Source organism: Trachemys scripta, chromosome 10 (assembly GCF_013100865.1).
Source record: "Trachemys scripta elegans isolate TJP31775 chromosome 10, CAS_Tse_1.0, whole genome shotgun sequence".
Lineage (NCBI taxonomy): Eukaryota > Metazoa > Chordata > Testudines > Emydidae > Trachemys > Trachemys scripta.
In genome coordinates, this window is record NC_048307.1 from 41,445,950 (window position 1) to 41,467,464 (window position 21,515).

Sequence of the window (21,515 nt, forward strand, 5' to 3'; positions counted from 1 at the left end):
AATGGAGTCGGGGGGGGGGGGGCGAGCACTTCCGGGCTCTAGGCTCCGGAGCATTTCCTTGTTTGTCCCGTGTCCCGACCGCATGTCGGTCGGGACACGGGACAAACAAGGAAATATCGGGACAGTCCCAATAAAATCGGGACGTCTGGTCACCCTATGTTTGAGTGATACAATGCAAAATAACTGTCATGCTGAGATCATGAGCTGTTCATTCTGGCTGAGAAGTATTTTCACAATAAATGACATGATGCAATTATTTGCCAGCAAAGGGCAGATTCAGCCTCTACTTATCAGTCATTTTGGAGGTCTTGTTTATTCCATTTGTTGGACTGACTTGAATAATCACATTTATCTAGCTTCCCAAACTAATTTTCAGCTGCACATGTGCTGTAATGAACACAGATTTTCTACCCTTCCTTCTGTAAGGATGACTGTCCAGTGCTCATTTGAGCAAAGTGGAAAGTGGCAAAGGAAGCTTTGGCATTGAGTGAGCCCTGGAGTAATCTCCAGTGTCTGGAGTCTGTTGCTGGAGCACTTGGCTTGGACTTTGACTGGATTAACAGTTCACTGCAATCACATAGCAGGCCACGTGTGACATAATTAGCAGGCTAGAAAGGGAATGGCTCTTAAAGGTGGTGGTCACTGCAGTACACCAACCCATCTGCTAAGTGAAGGTTCAGCTCAGGCAGTCCATTGATCCATTCTAATCTCTCAAGGTATTCTAGAGCAACAGGCTGCAGTGGCAAAACTGGCAAACTGATGGCAACAGAATTATTTATAAACAAATACATGCCACCATGGTGTGTTCCGGTGGAAAGGCCCCATTCTGGGTACATAGTTCCGACGCTTATCCATGACCTCCTGTGGAATGTAGGCTTATGGGTAGGATGGATTGGAGAACCCCAAGATAAAGAAGAGATTCCAGTATCTGCAAGCCCTTCTATACGGCAGGTACCACCCCATGTGAGAGTGAGAAGTCTCTAAATCAGGGGTCGGCAACCTTTCAGAAGGGGTGTGCAGAGTCTTCATTTATTCACTCTAATTTAAGGTTTCGCATGCCAGTAATACATTTTTAACGTTTTTAGAAGGTCTCTTTCTATAAGTCTATAATATATAACTAAACTATTGTTGTATGTAAAGTAAATAAGGTTTTTTAAATGTTTAAGAAGCTTCATTTAAAATTAATTTAAAATGCAGAGCCCCCCGGACCGGTGACCAGTGTGAGTGCCACTGAAAATCAGCTTGCGTGCCGCCTTTGGCACGCGTGCCATAGGCTGCCCATCCCTGCTCTAAATCATGTCTGTTTAATGGGGTGGTTAGACTTCTCTTCACTTCTTTTTCTAAGCCCATCCCTATTATCGTGTAAAAAGTCCGCACTTAGGTGGCAGGAGCCTGAACAGCAGCCAGGTTCCTATATCTCGGTCTCAGGTCAAATCCAAGATCTTGCTTCAAGCCTTGGGAAATTTGCTTTTGAGCTACCTTGGCATGACTTTGAACTCCTGCAAATTAGAGTTCAAAGAAGACTAAATCCATTCAGAATCCTCAATTATAGATGCTCCACCAAGTGGGAGACTATTCTGAGAACTTGTAAATCTGTCCCTAAATATGAAAGCCCCTGCAGGACAACTGGAATTGATTTGTGTGTGATTCTGCTGCAGTTGAGATCAGTGGAGGAACTTCAGCCTTAGAAGTCTCTTCCCTTAATAGGGAAAGGGCCTAGTCAGAAGATGATTGTTGTGACTGTAAGTAGTTCTCAACACTTTGTGTCCCATCCATCCATCCACCCTACCCCCAGTCTTTATAGCCTGAACTTTTTAACCGGGGCAGATGTGGGAGTTTATTATTTTATGTGATTTACATTTTGTAAGTTGGACTTGGCTTGGAAGGGCAGGTGCCCACTTCTTTGTGCATTTTATAATTTAAATATCTGTTCAAGCTCTCTGAGCTTGAAATAATCACTTTTGAAAGGAATGGTTTGTAAATGCAGAACTTCTGTTTGTGTTTTGTAGCTATTCCTGAGATCACTGTCCACAAGCGAAGTGAGAACAAAAATGAAGGGCAGGAGGCAGTCATGTATTGCAAGTCTGTGGGCTTCCCCCACCCCGACTGGGTGTGGCGCAAGAAGGTCAATGGAGTATTTGCGGTGAGTGAGAGCCATAATGTCAGTATGCAGGCCTGAATTAACCTGCTGAAACTTCTGATAGGAGAGAGAACTGGAATCCTTATTTGTTCCCAGTGTTGGGCACTCTAATGCCTTGTAACTTCTTTGAAAACCTGACTGGGGGGGAAGAGGGAGGAGTGTCTGTTTGAATCTGTACTGAACTGGAGCTGAAATGATTTGCTTAATAATGAAATAAGTAATTCTGCTTACCTTTAAAGTTAGTAGCTGAAATATTGATAGCTTTCTAAAATGGTCTCCTTTGTGTATATCACTGGTCCCCAACCTTTCTGTTATGCAATAGCATATTCATGTTCCCAGAAGAGTGTGGCGGGCGCTGGACGACCAGCTGCCAAAATGCCGCCGAGAAGCGGCGGCATTGAGAAGTGCCGGTGTCGAAATGCTGCTGAGAAGCAGAGGCATTTCGGTGGCAACACTTCTTGGCGGCATTTCGGCAGCTGGTTGTCTGGCAGCCACACTCCTCAGCGGCAGGTTGTCCGGCGGAAGCGCTCCCTTGTCAGTAGGCGGGCGCACATAAATGCCCCGGTGGGCATTATGGCGCCAGCGGGCACCGCGTTGGGGACCACTGGTCTATATCCTCCATTCCTATGCAAGCAAAGCTGCTTGTTACACTGCTCCTGGGTGTGACCACTAAGTGAACTGCCAAGAACATGGAAGCATTGTGTAATTTGCAGTGGGCAACTTGAACAGGACACATTCTGAAAGTCCCTTCCAATCTGTGTTCAATGGGCAAGAATACCAATTAACAAAAAAAAAAAAACCCAACAACTCATCAGCATTTTATCATTTGCTTTCATTTTAAGCAGGTTCTCCAGATACCCTGGAAATCCAATTTTCCAATTATACCATGTAAAGAAATGACCCTTGGCATTCATATGTGTGACAGAAACTACAGCTAAGCTTATTCACATCTATATTAGAATGCAAGATTAATGTTGATATCACTGGCTTCTTTAATTTTATGCACATTCTGTGCTATTGTAGTATAGTGCATTTTATTGCAGTGGTGGTGATAAAAGCAATAACACAAGCCATTCCATGGTGGGTAAAGCATCTCAGCCAAAACAGTGCAAAAATGGCTCTGTTCTCCCATGATATCTACTAATAGAGATTGATTTTCTTATTATGAAGCTGATTCATTAAGTTCACTGTGAGGGTGGCAGTAAGAGCTTTGGCAATCATATTTTCCATGTGGATACTTGTCTCTTGGGCAAAAGATTTAACAAGTGGTTGAAATTGTAGATTGTCCTGGCTTTTACACATTGCTTGTGAGTCAGAAACATGCTTATAAGTAGAGAAAATATCACGATATACCTATCATGGAATACATTTGTTCTTTTAAGTGAAAATTTCCCAACTCTCTCTTTGATGGGGAAAGCCACATTAATTATTTCTTAGGAAAACCAAAAATGGATATATCAAGTCCAAGCTGGACCTGGTGCAAGCAAATCTGATGCACCTCAATCCTAACCTACAGAGTTTCTTGTATTTCCAGTCCTGGGTCCCTTTCCCCCACAACTCTACCCTGACACCTTTGACCCTAACCTGCAGTTCTTCCAGTGTTTGCAGATTCCGCAGCTGACTTTGCAATGGGGACAGAGTCCCCCTATGGGCTAGATTGAGACAATACTCACTTTGCTTGTGACCTAAGGGCTAGTCTAAAGCGGCAGCGCTTTAACGTGCCTAGTGTGGTCGCAGCGCTGGGAGAGAGCGCTCCCAGTGCTCTAAAAAAACCACCTCCACGCTTTACAGCTTTACAGCGTTGAAACTTGCTGTGCTCAGGGGTGTGTTTTTTCACACCCCTGAGCGAGAAAGTTGCAGCACTGTAAATTGCCAGTGTAGACAAGCCCTCAGTCGCACATAAACTCAACTCTCTGAAGTAAAAGGCCCATTTCCAAGATGTAATTTTAAGAAACAGCCTTGAATGCGAAAGAGTGAGATCTTTCATCCCTGAAACTGAGAGTGGGCTTATGTATACTACCCTTATTTGGAAATTACTTAGAGAATCTGTGTGCTGTGCATTGACTTCAGTTGAATCTGAACCAAAGTAATAGGGTCCATAAATTTGTAAAGTTAGATGGAAGAATGATACCCAGCAATTGCATCATGGAATAAAAACTCTTTTACATAGTCCAATCTTATGAGTCCAGCCATTCAGCTGGGATACTCTCAGAAGTGACTTGATAAAAATGGCATGGAAAAAATTTGCAGCCTCACATGACTTTCAGATCAAAATGTGTTTTACCTGCTAGCCCTGCAAATATACCTTCAGAAATTACTACTGATGATGTGAAGTTTAGCTCCATCTGTGCAAGCTTATTGCTTAGAGTTGACAATTGGGACTTGACAATTCCACTGATACACAAGCCAGAAAAGCATTCTGTTTACATGATCATGGCTGTGTTGGTGTTGCATGTCTGACAGTAGAAAAAAGGAGTGAAAAAAAGGTAAATTTTGTCATTGCAATGAGCAAGACTGCTGATTTAAGGTGCCATTTTTATATTCCTTTCAGAGCAGAACTGTATTTTAAGAGACTGGAGACAGACTTTAGCTTTGTAAATATTTTGGAGCTTTTTAGACTGAACACTTAAACATTAGACTGTTGAATAGTCTGAAGTAACCAGCCTCTTCGCTTTTACAAGAATCTCTTTAAATTTTCCCACCTTGCACAGTAACTGAAGGGAAACTGTATGTCTACACTGCAACGGTGTGTGTGTGTGTGTGTGTGTGTGTGTGAGGAGGGGGAAAAACACTTGCGACAGTGAGTCTCACTGACTGAGGTTTGCATTATAAGGGCTAAAATAGCAGTGTGGATGTTCCCTCTGGAGCCTGGGCTCTGAGACCCCTCCACCTCACCAGATTTCAGGGTCTGGGTTGCAGTCCGAGCAAGAATGTCTACACTGCTATTTTTAACCCTGTAGCACAAGAATGAGTCAGTTGACCTGGGCTCTGAGACTTGCTGCCACAGGTTTTTCTTTGCAGTATAGACATACCCTAACAGCTTATCACCTGGGCTTACTCAAAGTTCCCATCCCCCTCTGTTCCCTTTCTGCTTTTTACAGGAAATCAACAACTCCTCTGGCCGATTCTTCATTACAAATAAAGACAATTACACGGAGCTGAGTATCACAAACCTCCAGATAAGTGAGGATCCCGGCGAGTATGAGTGCAATGCAACCAATCCAATTGGCTCTGCCTCTGCCACCACCATTCTGCGAGTGCGCAGCCACTTGGCCCCTCTCTGGCCCTTCTTGGGGATATTGGCAGAGATTATCATCCTTATTGTTATCATAGTGGTTTATGAGAAGAGGAAGCGGCCAGATGAAGTCCCAGACGGTAAGAGTGTTCTCAGAGCCACCTGTAAAACTTATGGAACCAGGTCATTGAGAGAAAATAAGCACCACAGTCCAAGAAGAGTTCTCAGAAGTTCTCATTTCAGCAGCTGTTCTCTCTCCAACTATTAGGCCCTTCACAGTAGCTCTGCAGAATCTGTACATTAATTCCTAGCTTTGCTTGTCCCTGATTCCTCATGCTATAGTTGGACAGTTATTACTGGATCTTTGAAACATTCATTGTAAAACTGGTAGTGGTTCCATGGTTCCATCTCTCTTCCCTGCTATAGCTCTTAGATCTGACACTTAGTCATGCAGCATAGGAGAATAAACTGACGACCCCCCCCCCCCCCCCGGTGTCCCTCTTAATGTGTCCTCCTAAATCTGGCAAGCTGTGTTGGATTGAGCAACATTCAGGGATAGGTTTTCATGTCACATTAAAGGGATCTTAATTTTGACTTCAAATGATCAGAGGGAGACAATGATTTCATTGTTCTTATAGTCATTCATCAGTTATTTGATATTTAAATAAGACTCTGGTCTCGTAATACGCGTTTTGCATCCTGGTCTCTGCTGAAAGCATCAGTAATGTTTTTAACTGTGTGTTTTATGTAATTGAGGTTACATAATGTAGTTAAGGAATGTTGTGGAGATTTTAGTCTAGCTGTATCCATTGGGTTAAATTCCAAGTTGAAAGGAGCTAGGTTATCTGCCTTCCATGCTGGTGGTAGGATTCATTAGTTAATGTGTGTACAGTGTTTAGAAAAAGTAGAGTTTTTATTTTATCCTTATTTGAGCTCTTTGCACTATATCTTCCTCTCTTTAAGGAAGAGGGACAGTTTCGGAGGAGAAACTGGTTTATGAAAGAGACAGACAGGTGAACAGACTTTAATGTAACAACTAGTTGCTTACAATGTTGTCTGTCAAAAGCCTACCTAAGGAGTCCTAGTGAGGAACTTATTGCTCACTATAAGGATGTGATGTTTTCAAGTAATGGATCAGGTGAAGCGCGTGCAGCAGGGAGTGACCATATCCATATCATAATTCACTATCATTTTATAATACTGGAGAATCCTTCTCGTGTATCAGACAGGTGAATGTAAAAAATGCCTACAAAGCATGCACAGAGACTTTGTCCCTAGGTGCATTTCTAACAAGCTTAGCAAAGTGGTGCACAGTGATGCATACTCACTGTAGTGATGGGTGGCAGTATAAAACTCTAAACTAGTCCCAAGGTGGCTCTCAACCAGCCCACAAAACTTTACATGTGCCGATAAACTTAATTTTTAAAAAAACTTCTCCTCTTTACTAGTCTTTTTCTTTGTTTACAAACCCCTCTTTGCTTAGCAGAATATGCACTAGGCTGGGAGCCAGAACAGCCTGTGTTATAGTACCACCTTTTCCATTGGTGGCTCTTCAGAATTCATTGCACTTTTCTACCCTTTATCTAGTGAGGGCTGATCAGAGGTTACAGCAGAATCTTAACACTTGCAATTTGTCATGGAAAACAGTCCTTACTAAGGAGCAGTGCATGGACTTATTCCAGAGGAAACTGGTGTTCATTTGGTCAAGTTCCAAGCATTTGTAATGACATTATCTTAAACTCATTAAGTGTGCACCTAAAATATGAAGTGTTCTCATTTGGTTTGGCCACTCTTCTCAAATCCCCAAGATCATCTCCTCCAGTAGACATTCTGGCAATGATAAGCCAAAGAGTTGAGATAACTGAATTTGCTTGTTTTGTTTGCTATTCTGAAGGCAACTAAGCTCAAGGCCCCCAAGATGCTTCTCTTCTCCTCCCTCTTCCCACTTCCTTTTCTAGGGGAGGAAATTAAATGTAAATGTCTCCGTGTGTGCCATTAAGGTTACCTGGATAAAGGAAATCCATGAGCTTGAAATCCACTCAACTTCAAAAATAGTTAGTTCTGGGTCAGATGTGTGTCCTGGAGTCCCCTGGCTATTCCTGTGCTTTTACAATTGCACCATAAAGTTTTTCTCTGCTGCTATTGTGGAAAAGCCCCTCACAAGCAGAGGAAAGTGACTGTACAGACAGTGCTGTCAAATGCATGATAAAGAAAATGAAAAATCTGGAGAAGTCACTGATGATTGAGCTTTCAGTTATATTAAGCAAAACATTCCAAGGAGAAGCAATTTTTAAACTGACTGCCCCTTTGAACACTAAAGTCATGAAATGCCAAAGTTAAGGGTGAACATTAACTGTGCCTTTGTGTGTGCCATCTGCATTGAACTTTCAATTACATCTAAAACCCATGTAGTACTATTCTCCTCTCTACACATCAGTCTATGGAAGTGTTAAACAGTGAGCTGTATGTAACTTGCTAAAGAAGTAGTTAATATTAACCCTTGTGTACCATATGCCAGAGCATTGTGTAGCATTTCATTAATGCATCTTGTTCTAAATAACATTAATTATATTAAAAGCTGGAAACACAACTGTGATCCATAATCTTCACTGGCTATCAGTTAACTTCCTTGGGTCTGTTTTAAGGTGTTCATTTTGATCTATGAAGTCCTAAATGACTTGGTTCCTGGCTCCCCATATAATACTACTGCAGCTGTAATCAGTGGAGGTGCTTAAGCTATCTATCAGTCCTTCCTGGCTTACCGAAGAGGAGGATTAGTGGCACGGAGTCCTCAGTGAGGGCCTTTGACTCTGGGATTTACTCTCACCCCAAGATCTACCAAAAATCTTTCCACAGACTCTACAAGCTACCTCCTTCTTGAGCTTTGGCTATTTTATTCCAGGGTGGAGTGACTGGAGTCACATTCCTAACAGAGATTTTGCTGTGGAGTGACAAGTAGGAGAGGCAGTCAGGAGGTCACTCCATTCAAGTGTTATGGCCACTTGTGTCTTAATTTGAGAACTGTATGCTCATAGGTCATCAAGATCTATCCAGATAATTTAGTCTACTCCAGGCTACCTACTTTAGCTTATCAAGTGGCTGCTAGTAGTAAACAGTCTGAGTGACACAGCACACAGCATTTTTATCTATAGCCTAACCTTCTGGTATACTCTATCCCAGTTCAGAGTCCCCTGAAGGTAGGCTTTGGGGGAGGAGGGGAGATCTGAGTCCAGTCGCCTCTTCTTTTAAAGATCCCCAAGGCTTTTTAGTAACCCGATGGACTGTCTCTGTAAGAAGATCTCAGGAATGTGAATTTCTCTCCATAATACATCTCTGCGACTGAATGCAAATGAGACCTCTCATAATCTTTATCAGGGAGAAAGAAACATCTTTTTTTTTTTTTTCTCCGCTAGAATATTTCCAGTTACATAGAAACTCAACAGTGCCAAATTCAAGCAACTTTCTTTTTATAAGGCACAAACCCTGCCAAACAGCTGGAGCAGGATTACTTCAATGTCTTGAATGCTCCTACTACTTCAAAAAGGGTATATCATAAACTCCCTCCCTCTCATTACCCCCAGCCCAGTGTCATCTTTCAGAAATAAGCATCCTCTTCCCAGACCATAGGAGTAAAAGAGTTTACTTGATATTTAGTTCTTCAGAGGCCTGGAAAGTTATGCCACATTCTGTATCTTAAGAGTTTAAACCAGTTTGTGAAACAGCATACATTCAAGATCCCTCAGCTCAACCCTGACTCTGATGGACAAGGAATGGGGGCGGGGAATATCATTGCTGAAAAGGATGATTTGGTGCTCTTCCCCAGACTGGCTACTTGATGAACAAGGAAGACTCACCCCACAGCCTATATTGGTGGTGTTGCCAGGATACACACACATGCAGGTGTGTTGCTGGCATAAAAACACACAAAACTCACTACAGTCTTTAACTCTGGCATTTCCTGACCTGAGTTCCTGTCTATTCAGCCTCAGTGCTGCATGAACATAGCGTTTAGCATTTAATTTAATCATGTCTCCCATTCCAAGGAAAAGGGGAAGAGAGTAGTGTAAAGCTCCTTTGTTAATATTTCTTTACTGACACACTCATGTTGTTCACCTTTTTGCTGCTGCTCTGTACCAGAAAGAGGAAAACCAGTCTCTGAATCCAGTGAAAACTGTATTCCCAACTGGAAATGTGAATACAGTGTCTGAGTTCTTACAATTTTTGCTGTAGTGCCTTGTTGATTAGGGGTATCCTTTCGCATCCCACAATAAGAGATTCTTTCAGTGAACACTTCAGGAGGGAGAGACTGTGCTTGATCCCCTTCATAATTTTTAAAGAAAAACCTGACCTTGCTTCCCCCATGACACACCAATGCATTTCTTTTTGCAAATAGCTGTCAGGGTTCCTAGGCTCTCATACAGTAGTTGAAAGTGTGCAGCTTTCAACATCAGGAGCTGCTGAAAAGTCACATATCAAGTCCAGGCCCAGGGAGCTGACCCTTCACTGCATGTATGACCAAAAGTTTTCAGTGAGGCAGTGCTGATTCATTTTGCCCAGTACATATGTTGGTTGGTGGGCATTTTACAATGAAAGGAGGCAAATAGTTCTCTCCCCATGGTAGTTTAAGCTGCTTAATTTTTTGACAGTCATAGAAATCAGCCATTGTGACCTCTGTAATATTTTAAAGGCTTTTAAATGAAGAAAGTTCTTTTACTTTTTAAGAGGGTGTGTTCTTGGGTAAGTAGAAAGTAAAAACTCTTTGGTTACATTCCTACCGAAGAATGTAGCAAGTGAACAGTTTTTACTTCCAAATCCATTTTCTACATTCTCTTTAGTTTAAAGCCATGAAATAACTTAGTTATTATAACATGTGCCTTCTCTTTCTTCCCTTTTCATTTGTCAGCTTAATCAGAAGTAAACTATTTCCATAAATATTTCTGCTCCAGCAGTGCAGCAGTTGCATTCCATTACCCCACATTTTTTCTAATACTTATTTTTCTTGCTTTTCTATGCTACTGCTATTACTGTAAGTAGTAATTTAAAGAACAAATATGTTTATTTCACTAAAATGGTTTATCTTGTTACAATTTTTTAAATTTTTCTACTACCCTTCATCTTTCTCCCCCACACTTAACCTCACCAAGGAGAGCAAACTGTCCGACATAAACTGTAAGAATGCATAGGAGTTAACTATACCTGCACTGAGGATTACTGTAGCATAGTGACAGCCAAATCGCATCACTTCTCAGGTGGCTTTGGCCTTTAGCTCTGTATAGGTTTGTTAGAGGCTATTGTAGGAATAGAATTCATTATATGCCTGATTTGACCACTCTTGGCCATATGTTTTGTTATAAATCTATATTTATGACTACATTCCATTTCAGATTGATTGCTTTTTTGGTACATGAACTCTTCACTAATATGCACGTTTTATGCAGCCCATGAGTCCCTTATCCCATTTTCCTACTGGTCATGCAGCATGATAAAAAAAAAAGCATTAAAACAATTCCTGTTGCAAACTTGGGACTTAGTGGCTGTAAATGTTGCCTCTAAATCTTTGTGTATAACAAAAGGCCTTGACAGTTAATAAGAAGGGTTTTAACTCACATCTCTTCTAAAGCTTGCATATCTCCAGAAAATTACTAGTTTTTAAGAACACAATATCATTCTGCATTTTGGAAGTCATCAAATCATCCTGAATACTGATCATGCTTTTTGGGAATCTGAAGAATAAAATACAAAAACTTAATATTGGATAAATAAAGTCTCTTCTCAATGATAAGTTCTCTCGGAAGTAGAATGTTCAAATTTCTCATCAGATTGTTTTGATTTTATTTCTCTTCCTGGAAAGGCAAAATATTAAACCAGTTTTACACTTAGGTGCTGCCTTTTGTAGCAATTTTACAGAGCTGCTATCAAGTTTTATAAGCAGTTCCATTCTAAAACCAGACTTCCAAGTGGCTTAGACTGGCCATTTTAAACGAAGGAAAAAAATAAACAAGTACTTGAGTTGAAATTGGTCATAAGCTTGGGTTATGAGTATTTAGCTGAAGTGGGGTAAGGCAGCAGAATTGACTGCTGCCCTGTGACTCTGGTCTATCTGACAAATGTTCATCTCTTATGCTGCTGCTTCTTTCTGAAACTGCGCTTCAGTGAACCATTAAACTGAAGCATCAGCATGAGTTGCATTAGGTAAAGGGATATTCAACAGCAAAGTGGACTTTGAGGGAGAAAAATATTTACTTATGCTGTTAACTTTTTTTTTTTATCCACTTCTGAAAATTAGTTCTCAATGATCCCAAAAATAAAAAAAAAAGTTATTCCTATTAGGAAACTAGATACTGAGCACATCAGAAATGTTAAATTTGTTATGTCCATGTTATAGTAGCCTCATAATGGGCCACACTAAGTATTAACCCAGTACAAATAATGGCATTATAGTGTGATTGTTCCAAAGGATCCACGTTCTGTGTTCTTAACATACCTCCCTTAAACACACACACACAATAACTGGGTAATATGAGAAATTAAATGAAAAAAATATAATTAATTTAAATGTTGACAGTGACAAGCAAGGAAATTGGAGCTGAATGGTATTAGTTTCTCTGCTTATCTACAGATGACCTCAGCACTGTTAGCCATGTACACTGCAATGTGCAGGAGGTCTAGTTAAGTATAGATACTAGAGGTTATAAACTTTTCAATTTCGGAATACACTATTTCAGGGCAATGTTAAGCAGATAATCACTTTACCTACAAGCAAGGTTTGTTGTTAATCTTGCATTATATAAACAATGATTCACTGAATCTGCAGATCCTCCAGATTAAAAAGCAAATTCCTGAAGAGCGAGGGGTGTAGTGCAGTTAGCTTATACAACTGAAGACTGAGTCACAGTATTTCAAGAGCCTGGCACAGTACTGTTCGTCTGCACACATTTGAATGGAATGAAGAGACATGTTCACATCTTCTCTGACCATTGGTTTCAAATACTAGTGAGTTAGAGACAATCAGTTACTAGAGCAGGCCGTCTGGCATGAGGGATTTGGGTTATATTGATATTTATCGGTTACTATGACTTCTTTTTTTTCCCCCCCTCAATTGCATCAAACCCTTAAAAAAATGGTGGTAAGTGAGAGATCTGCATGCTTTGGAGTTTGTTAATCTCCGCTTCAGTCTATACGATGCACAGTTCATAATGTTAACACTTTTCTTAAAGTTTCTTCATTCACGTTCACAACTAATTTGGATTTCAGTTTGCTGTTTTTAATCTTTATTTACTCTTAATTTTGTACTTATTTTTCTGTAGTTCTGTCCCCACCCTGATTTTTTCATTAGGGTTCTGGACCTTTGTCTGTACTGTATTGTACTGTACTGGGGAAGATTTTGTAGCAGTTAAATGGCTGACCAACAAGCTAGTGACATACAAAGGCATTTTCTTTAATTTGTTTTATATTGAACCTATAGAATCTAGATGGGTGATGGGAGGAAGCTATCAGTCTCCGAGTTTATGCTTAACTGTGACTATTCTTACAGGCACAGCTCCTATAGTTAATTAGATCTTTGCTAAGAACAACACCCACTGGTAGCCTTTGTAAATCAGAAAAATGTTAGTCTAACACAACTATTCATCTGGAATCTGCATCCATGCTACATTTATTTTAGTTAAGATCACAGAATGGTTACCATAACAAGAGATGGCTTGCATCCCATTAGTATAGTTTTATTTTCTGAAGTCTAGCAAAACTCCCAGAGATGTTCATTATATAGTAGTATATATTATAGAAGGCTGAGATGACAAAGTCTTGAAGTAAAATGCTTTCACATGGCATTACTAACCATATTAATCCTTAAAAAAAACAAAAAACAAACCTAAGGACTCACTGATGTCTGTCCGATTCTATTAAAAGGCTCCCAAATAGTGTGTAGTTTATAGTTTGTAGAGTATGTGGCATCGTATGTTTTGAAATCTTTTAGGAATCAAAGATGTTTGCAGAGGCAGGACTTAGGTTTACTCTACCGTGCTTTGTGTTTCAGTTCCTGGATGTGTCTCTGTATATCTCCACTGTATATACAGCACATTGATGTCTGGTTGTCCTTACTAGTCCTAGTTTTCTCTGTACCTTGTCTTGATATAGTGTATTGTTGCTAGTGATGGACTTCCGTGGACACTGGTGTGTCGCTAGTGTGTTACTTTGGCTGTAAAGCTGTTGGTTTGTGGTTAGTTCTTTATTTTTTTGAAATATTTTTTTGTTCCGGTCACTGTTTGTGCTGGCAGTGGCTTTGCCTATCCGTTGCCTTGAAGGTACAGGTGGAGTAATGTCCTATTTTTGACAGACATTACTCCTAGTGTGTGCTCATGCAGATGCCTACACTGTTAAGACTGTAACTTCCATAACTGCTTCATGTGCACTAAGCCCCCTTGTGGAATCCTGCTGAGAGTTTCTTAAAGGTGTCAGTGAAAAAATCATTAAACCTTAAAAAAAAAAAAAAAAAAAAAAAAAAGTTGAGATGCTTAAACCAATGGATTAGCAATTGCTCCCCAACAGTAGTTCTACAAGGAGCACTAACACAACTTTGTGGATTAATTTTTATGACACTAGGTACCCAATTACTACTCTCTATAGTGCAGCCTGAGGGTAAAATAAGGCATTTATAAATCCTAAAGAATAAAATGTTCATGAAAGCATATGTTGAAACATCACAAATTATTGGATTTTTTCAATTTCTAAATGATATAACTTTTTTCTGGTGTTTTTGCGAAGAGACACAGGCAGATCAGTGCTATCAGTCTATTTGTAGCTGAAGCCTGTGGTCTCTAGGGAAGTTGCAACACCATTTAACTTTTCCTGGTGGTTTATGAGAGTCTTCTCCTAATACACACATGCACAGTGCTTGCTGCTATGCAAGGGACTGCACTTGTTTACAATGTCACGTTAAAATATTGCAGCTTCCACCTCCCCCAAAACTGGTTCAACGTGATTAGATATCTGGAAAAATGGAATATGAAATGGGTTGTATAATCCTTGGGGGGAAAAGAGATGGTATATACCTTTTGCGTATATACTGCTACTTGCCCATCAAGAGTTGATGAATGTGTATTTAAAAAAAAAAGTTAATGCAAGAAAACAAACAGCAGGATTTTACAACTGAAATGTTGGTTTGTCTTCTCATCTAATTTATAAGATTGAACCACTGGAACTTGGGGACAAGATGAGTATGACCATGTTGCAACATTCTGTCCACTACAGTTGCAGTTCTTCATGACGAGCATTCAAAGTGTTAACTCAAACCATTGAAACAACATACTTGCCATTAAAACTTGAATCCAGAAAAATAACTTCATGAACCTTTGCACTACCAAGTGGAATGGCCTTTAATGCATAGATAGATCAATTTGCTGTTCACTGTCCAGCTAGGGTTTAATACAGAACCTGACTCCACTCTTTTTCCTTCCTTTGTTTTTCATTGAATCACAACGGAACTCTTGCTGCAGACGACGAACCAGCTGGGCCAATGTAAGTACTTTTATCTGAATTTATAAAGATAGTTTTATCTAGTTCAGTCACTATTACTGAATTTGTAGCTTAAAATTGCTTAGTGGAAGAGCTTGGTGGCTTACAGGATTTTGTAGTGCATGAAACCTAGGGCACGTCTTCACTACCCGCCAGATCGGCGGGTAGCAGTCGATCTATTGGGGATCGACTTATCGCATCTAGTGAAGACGCGATAAAATCAATCCCGATGGCTCTACCGTTGACTCCGGAAATCCACCGCGGCAAGAGGCGGAAGCGGAGTCGATGGTGGCGCGGCAGTGGTCGACTCGTCGCCGTCCTCACAGCGAGGTAAGTCGACCTAAAATACACAACTTCAGCTACGCTTCAGCTTCACGTAGCTGAAGTTGCGTATCTTAGGTCGACCGCCGCCCGTAGCGTAGACCTAGCCCTAGATTTAGGCTTGATAGCAATTACTATTTGTATTGTAGCACTCGGTTTCTAATGGGGATTGGAGTATTGTGCTAGATGGTATTAAGCAAATAAGAAAATACTTTCTGCCCCAAAGAGCCTGTGGGTTAAGGCCACCTACTTTGGTTTTCCTTCCCAGGCCAGGAAGAGCAATACAAATTCAGATGGATGTGAGAGGTATGAAGGGCTTAGTCACAGAGCTGGACAAATATAGCAAAAATATTTGCAAATATCCTTACTAATAAAACCTGCTGATTTTCACTGGTATTTGTGCCCCCAAACCTTTTTACTTGCTTATTCTTGACCATTTGGGTGAAGGAGATTATATTTGCAAGAACTTTCCTGCAAAAGCAAGTGTTGTGAAAATCAGTGGAAGCAAATATTGACAAGATTATTCAAGACAGAAGAGCTCTCCTGGCCCTTACCTTGAATGACTTAGAGAGACATGGTGGGTGAGGTAATGTGAGCTGAGGGGTGAAAACATTATCTTTTATTAGACCAACTTCTGTTGGTGAGAAACAAGCTTGTGCGCTCTGTGTAAGCTCGAAAGCTTGTCTATCTCACCAACAGAAGCTGGTCCAATAAAAGATATTAACTCACCCACTTTGTCTCTGTAATATCCCGGGACTAGCATGGCTACAACACTGCATATTGTGAGTGACTTGTCTCTTAACCGTGCTGTTGTTATGTTTCCACCAATTTTGATGCGACTTTTTTCCCCTCTAAAGGAAAAGCAATTCTACAAACAATCACAAAGATAAAAACTTACGCCAGAGAAACACAAATTAAAAATAATGCGTATAATGTAAGTATGACTTTTTAGATGTTTAAGAAATATTCTTACTATTTAAGCATTTCTGTTCTTTCATTAAGGTGAACTAAAAATGTAAGGAATAATCAAAAAATAATACTGATCGAACAAGCCATGTGTAGGTATTTCAGTGACTTGCAAAGTTATTTGAAACTGTTCTGAATAAAGCATCATTTCTATTGAACTCTTCCATACACTACTTGTGTAGTGTATCTTTTTCAGGATTTTTATAAAAGATCCCTGCCATAATAGCCTAGGCTCAGTAGTTAGTGCATATTCACACAACTCTAGTCAATTTCTAACATGATTCTTACCTGTGCAACACTGACGGCTTCAGCAGCAAAGGAAGCGCGCACACACACTCACTCACTCACTCTCACTCTCTCTTTTATACCATAAAAGTAAATTTCCTTGCTAGGTGTGGCGGTTCCAGGATATGGTATGAAACTGATGTTTTTAGGTTGAAACAATAGGCAAGGCTTTATCATAATAGCAAATCTGACAGCAGTTTTATTATGTGCATTATGGTATACTGTAATCAGTGTGGCATTAATCATTGACTAATATCTTTGTTCTCAATTCTTTTTTTTCCATAGAGCTTTAAGTTTCTGAGAGACTGATGGCAATATAACCTGCTAAAATAATGGTTGGAACTCTTGGTTCTAGAACTCCAGTTCTATTTGATTTTTCCTTTCAAGTGAGCAACAATATGACTGTCTAAAAAAGCATGCCTTATTTAGCCTGTCCTGTAAGGATGACATACCCAGACACATTTTAACAATGCTTCAGTGTAGAAGGTGTAAACTATTTTGGGCTTGATGTGCTGTGAATGTTGCTTTTTTCCCTTAAGGTATTTAAACATTAGAAGTAAAGTCAAAACATGCATGCGCCATTTTTTACTTTCTTAATGTAGCTGTTAAATTGGCAAAGCTCTAAAATGCACTGCTGCCATCTAGTGATAACTTTTTGTAAAGTACAGCAAAACCTAAAAATATATACAATATATATTTATATTTTTTGGGAAGAAGAAAACCAAAATACAATAAGTGTTTCATTTTTAAGCTGCTGATATTCATTCCTTATATTGTATGTCTGAGAGATGAGAGAATTATACTGTTCTGGTACTTAAAGAGGAGTAATATAAATTGAAATTATTTTAAGGGCTTAACCTATATAGAAAGATTTGGGTGTCCTATAATCAGACTTTAAAAGCTGGAACAGTTCAACAAAGGGTGATGAATTGTAGTACAAACTTCAGTTTATATATATATAATATATATATATGAGATTGCTTTTTAAGTGATTTTTTTGTTTTGTTTTGTTAAGTCATGTAAATTCTCAAATCCTTTTGCACTGATGTGTTCAACATATTCTTGTACATTCAATTCAGGCAACTTTTATAATTTACTTTTTTTGTTTTAAATGATGTTGAAATGTTACTGCATGGTGATATTCTATGCAACTAGTAATACTCTTCAGTTTGACACTGTAATTTCTCATGTTCATTTAAAGATTGATTGTAGAATTACAGACCTAACAGGGTTCTCATGCCGTGCATAACTGTAGATGCATGAACTTGTGTTCTGTGTATTTGTTGAAGTGCAATGATGTATAAAAAGTGGATTCACCTGTTTTTAAAAATAAAACACTGACCAAAAAAACCCCAGACTTTCTCAAATTTGTATCCACTCTACTTGTTATTACCTGAAATACTGTATTAACATTTCCTCAACCTTCTGTCAGTTTTTTCAACTCCGTCTCAACTTCTTCCACAAATGCTGGGAAGTTCTGATCCATGAGACATAGGCGAATAAAAGGCCCTAATTCTTCAGCATGCCACACGGAATGCTGATATGCAAGGGGGAGCTCAAATGTTGATGATTTCAGCACAGACTGCAAAAGCAAAGGCAAAGGTAGTTTTCAGCACAGACTACAAAAACAAAGGCAAAGGTGATTTTATTTAAGGTGCATTTCATCGTCAGTGCAATTGAGTATGTTTTTGAAAGTAGCATTCATGGCATTCGTGGGTTCACAGAAATGCTTGTTTTACTACACATGCACACTAAAAATCTACATGGCACCTGTTCATTACAAATATGACAGTCCAACTAGGTCAGATCTTCCTTGTATGTTAATTGCTAACATGTTAAAAAAGACAAATCTACAGTTTTTGCTTGCTATGGTCTAACATCTAAATACTAGGCTGTTTCAGATGTAGTCACCGTTTTAAAATATTTTCCAAACAATAGCATTTATTTGACCTTTGCACACAAGAAAAGATATCTGCACCCTTTTCCTTCATGGAAAGTCTTTCTCTGACCTCTTTCCAATCTCTTTCCCTAAGTCAGGAACTCAAAAATTAGGAAATGCCAGTTTTACAATTGCAACCTTATTTCCACCACCGTATGTCCATCCTGTACATTGAATGAGGCAAGGATTCTATTCTTATCTGTTGCAGAGCTTGCCAGGCCAATTTGCGGCAGCCTCATCAGCAAAGTGCACAGCCTTCAGACCACTATCAAATCTGGTCAGAGGGTAGTCATCAGTGAGGTGTGACATAGTGTGTCTTTGGCCCTAGTTGCATGTGGGGATCCTCACACTAGCCCTAACTGTGAAGGCTGGCTGCACGTTGACCCTGGCTCCTTTGAAATCGATTCAGAAGTGCCTGTGAGCAGCGTAGTCAGGTCCATTGTAAGAGACTGGTTTCTGATATCAGTTGCAGACCATTCTACATCGATGTTGCAGAAAAATTGGGGCAGGGCATATGGGCCCACAAACAGGTGCCTCCATGACTAGTGCACACCTGGATGGTCAAAGAGATTGGTGTATACTAGTAGGCTCAGGTTTGCCCTGATCTTCTCAATCATTCTGGCTGCAGCATCCTCACAACAGATATCTGGGAGTGATGTTGCTTAACACAGGGAGCCACAGTACTGATGTGGGTAGAATCGTCCCAGTTATGATGCGCAGGCTTGAGTGTAGTTGTGTGTCAGCCAATGTGAGATGAATGGAGCCAGAGTGGAGCACAGCATTCTGCTGCAGAGTGACAGAGGGCTAATATGGATGATCAGAGTTTAAGTGTTTGCTCCCTATAAAGTGCCAGCCAATTTGCTTAGAAGGCTGTTATGCATCCTCACCTTAGCAGCAGTTTTCCTTAGAGGTTAAGATACGTGAGACATCTATCTAGGTTTACTTTGAGGTTGACTGAGTGGGATTCATGTTTCAAGTGATGTTCACGGAGAAAGATATTTAGTTCCTGGCCTGCTCTGGTGGTGTAAACATGGAATACACTCAAAACTGTTTTAGTCACACTGGGCTGTAAATGCCACTGACTACAATATTGTCCATCTTAAGTCAGCATTTAGGACATCTTAGAGTTCTGGGAATGACCTTGCTTGGATGCCTAAGCAAATGCTGTCATCTGCATACAGGAGCACGCAGTACTGGGTTAGTGGAATGCCATTCGTGTACAGGTTGAAAAGCATTGGTGCCAGCACAGAGCCTTAAGGTAGGACCGTTGGTTTGTCTTTTCCATGTGGTAACTCTGTCTCCCATGTGCATTTGGAAACATCTGTTGCAGAAGAGGTACCCCTTTCAGGAGTCTGATTTGTCTTGCATACCCCCAAGTTACATCTCACTTAAAAACTACTTGCTTACAAAATCAGGCATAAAAACACAAAAGTGTCACAGCACACTGACAGAAAAAATTGTTTACCTCCTAATTTTTACCATATAAATATTGTACAGTGTATGGTATATAGAGCAGTATAAACAAGTCATTGTCTGTATAAAATTTTAGTTTGTACTGACTTCGCTATTGCTTTTTATGTAGCCTGTTGTAAAACTAGGCAAATATCTAGATGCACTGATGTACCCCTTGGAAAACCGCTGTATACCCCAAGGGGAACGTATACTCCTGGTTGATAACCACTGTGCCAGACCATGTCATATACTGCTGTCAGGTCCAGAAATATAGCTCCCGTCTCCAGGTTTTTCTGAAAATCGTTTTTGATAAAAGCAGCAAAGAGTCCTGTGCTGCTTTTGCAGATCCAGACTAACGTGGCTACCCCTTTGATTTTTGATTAATGTTTTCAAAGCTAGCACTTGATCACAGGTACTCCAAACTTTCAGAAAACTTGCTTGCTTGACACAGAGTATTGACTCCACTAGGAGTCTATGCATTCCAGATTCTATGGGGAAAAAAAGTCTAATTACATGATTCTGTACTATCAGTGCATGTGTACAAGGGTGTAAGATGAAGGCTGCCTGGCAAGCCATAAATCTGGCATTTCCTTGACTCTGCAGCCTAACTATCATCTCAACAGCTTTTTTTTTTTTTTTTAAGGTAACTTTTCTTTTAAAAAAGCCTTGCACAAGTTACAACAGTAATAATGCCAAACAAAAAAAATTATATAACATCAATAGGATTTGAACTACACAGCTGGCAGCAGAAGGCAGCTGCTATTCCTGGAAGGGTCCAGAGAGGAAATAATCAGCAACTGGCACTTAGGGTGACCAGACAGCAAGTTTGAAAAATCGGGACGGGGCAGGGGGTAATAGGAGCCTATATTAGAAAAAGACCCCAAACTCGGGACTGTCCCTATAAAATCGGGACATCTGGACACCCTACTGGCACTACATGCTGCACTGGAGGGCACGGGCCCACCTCCCTCCAGCAGGAGATAGGGGCTCCTGTCCCATGTGGTGATGGGGAGAGTGGGGCCGTGTGTCAGGTCTAGGGAGGGGTCAGCTCCCAGGATTCCCTGTGCTGTTACTATTTTGGCAATGGTGTGACCCCAGCTGTTTTAAAACGTTCATGTTCAATTATTTTGGGATGCTGCCAAAACTTCCTGAGGAACACAAGCCACTGTGGGGGAAATGGCAACTTGAACATTTACATCTCAATCAAATGGGAACAGATTTTCTTGGGGCAAAGAAAAGACACTTCTGTCCCTGGAGCTTTCTAAACTGCAAGTGCCTGTTGCAAACAATACAGGTGCTAGAGCTTTTCAAGTATCTTTTATAATGGATAATATGCAACCTAAATACCAGGGTCACTGCCAGCATCCTCTCTAATGAAGGAAGGATAGGCAGGGGAAAAAGGGGGGTTGTGTTGTATTATTTATACACCAGGAATGTATACGCTTCTTCTGAGTTCCAGATGGTGGTAAGAGGCAGACCACTTGAAAGTCTGTGTGTGAAGATAAAAGCGTGGAAGTTGGTAGATGAGGCATTTCTAGAACAAATACAGAAATAGCCAAAACCCAAAAGCTGCTAGCCAAGGGGAATTTTACCCCAATAGCTGTTTGACCAGTAATATTGCAAAACACAAAATGACCAGTAAGTTCTTGGAATGTACTGTGGAT

At 40.3% G+C, this 21,515-nt stretch overlaps 2 protein-coding genes across 2 annotated transcripts in view; one reads left to right on the plus strand and one right to left on the minus strand.

The window, feature by feature from the left end:
- The window catches only part of NPTN (neuroplastin), a 110,717-nt gene extending 92,902 nt beyond the window's left edge, over positions 1–17,815 (plus strand). Inside the window, exons 5-9 of the mRNA XM_034783721.1 lie at positions 2,010–2,143; positions 5,242–5,515; positions 14,870–14,891; positions 16,067–16,143; positions 16,746–17,815. Coding sequence (XP_034639612.1) covers positions 2,010–2,143; positions 5,242–5,515; positions 14,870–14,891; positions 16,067–16,127 — 491 coding nt within the window. The 3' untranslated portion in view covers positions 16,128–16,143; positions 16,746–17,815. The remainder of the gene's footprint in view (positions 1–2,009; positions 2,144–5,241; positions 5,516–14,869; positions 14,892–16,066; positions 16,144–16,745) is intronic.
- The window catches only part of REC114 (REC114 meiotic recombination protein), a 107,461-nt gene continuing 103,383 nt past the window's right edge, over positions 17,438–21,515 (minus strand). Inside the window, exon 6 of the mRNA XM_034783725.1 lies at positions 17,438–18,042. Coding sequence (XP_034639616.1) covers positions 17,878–18,042 — 165 coding nt within the window. The 3' untranslated portion in view covers positions 17,438–17,877. The remainder of the gene's footprint in view (positions 18,043–21,515) is intronic.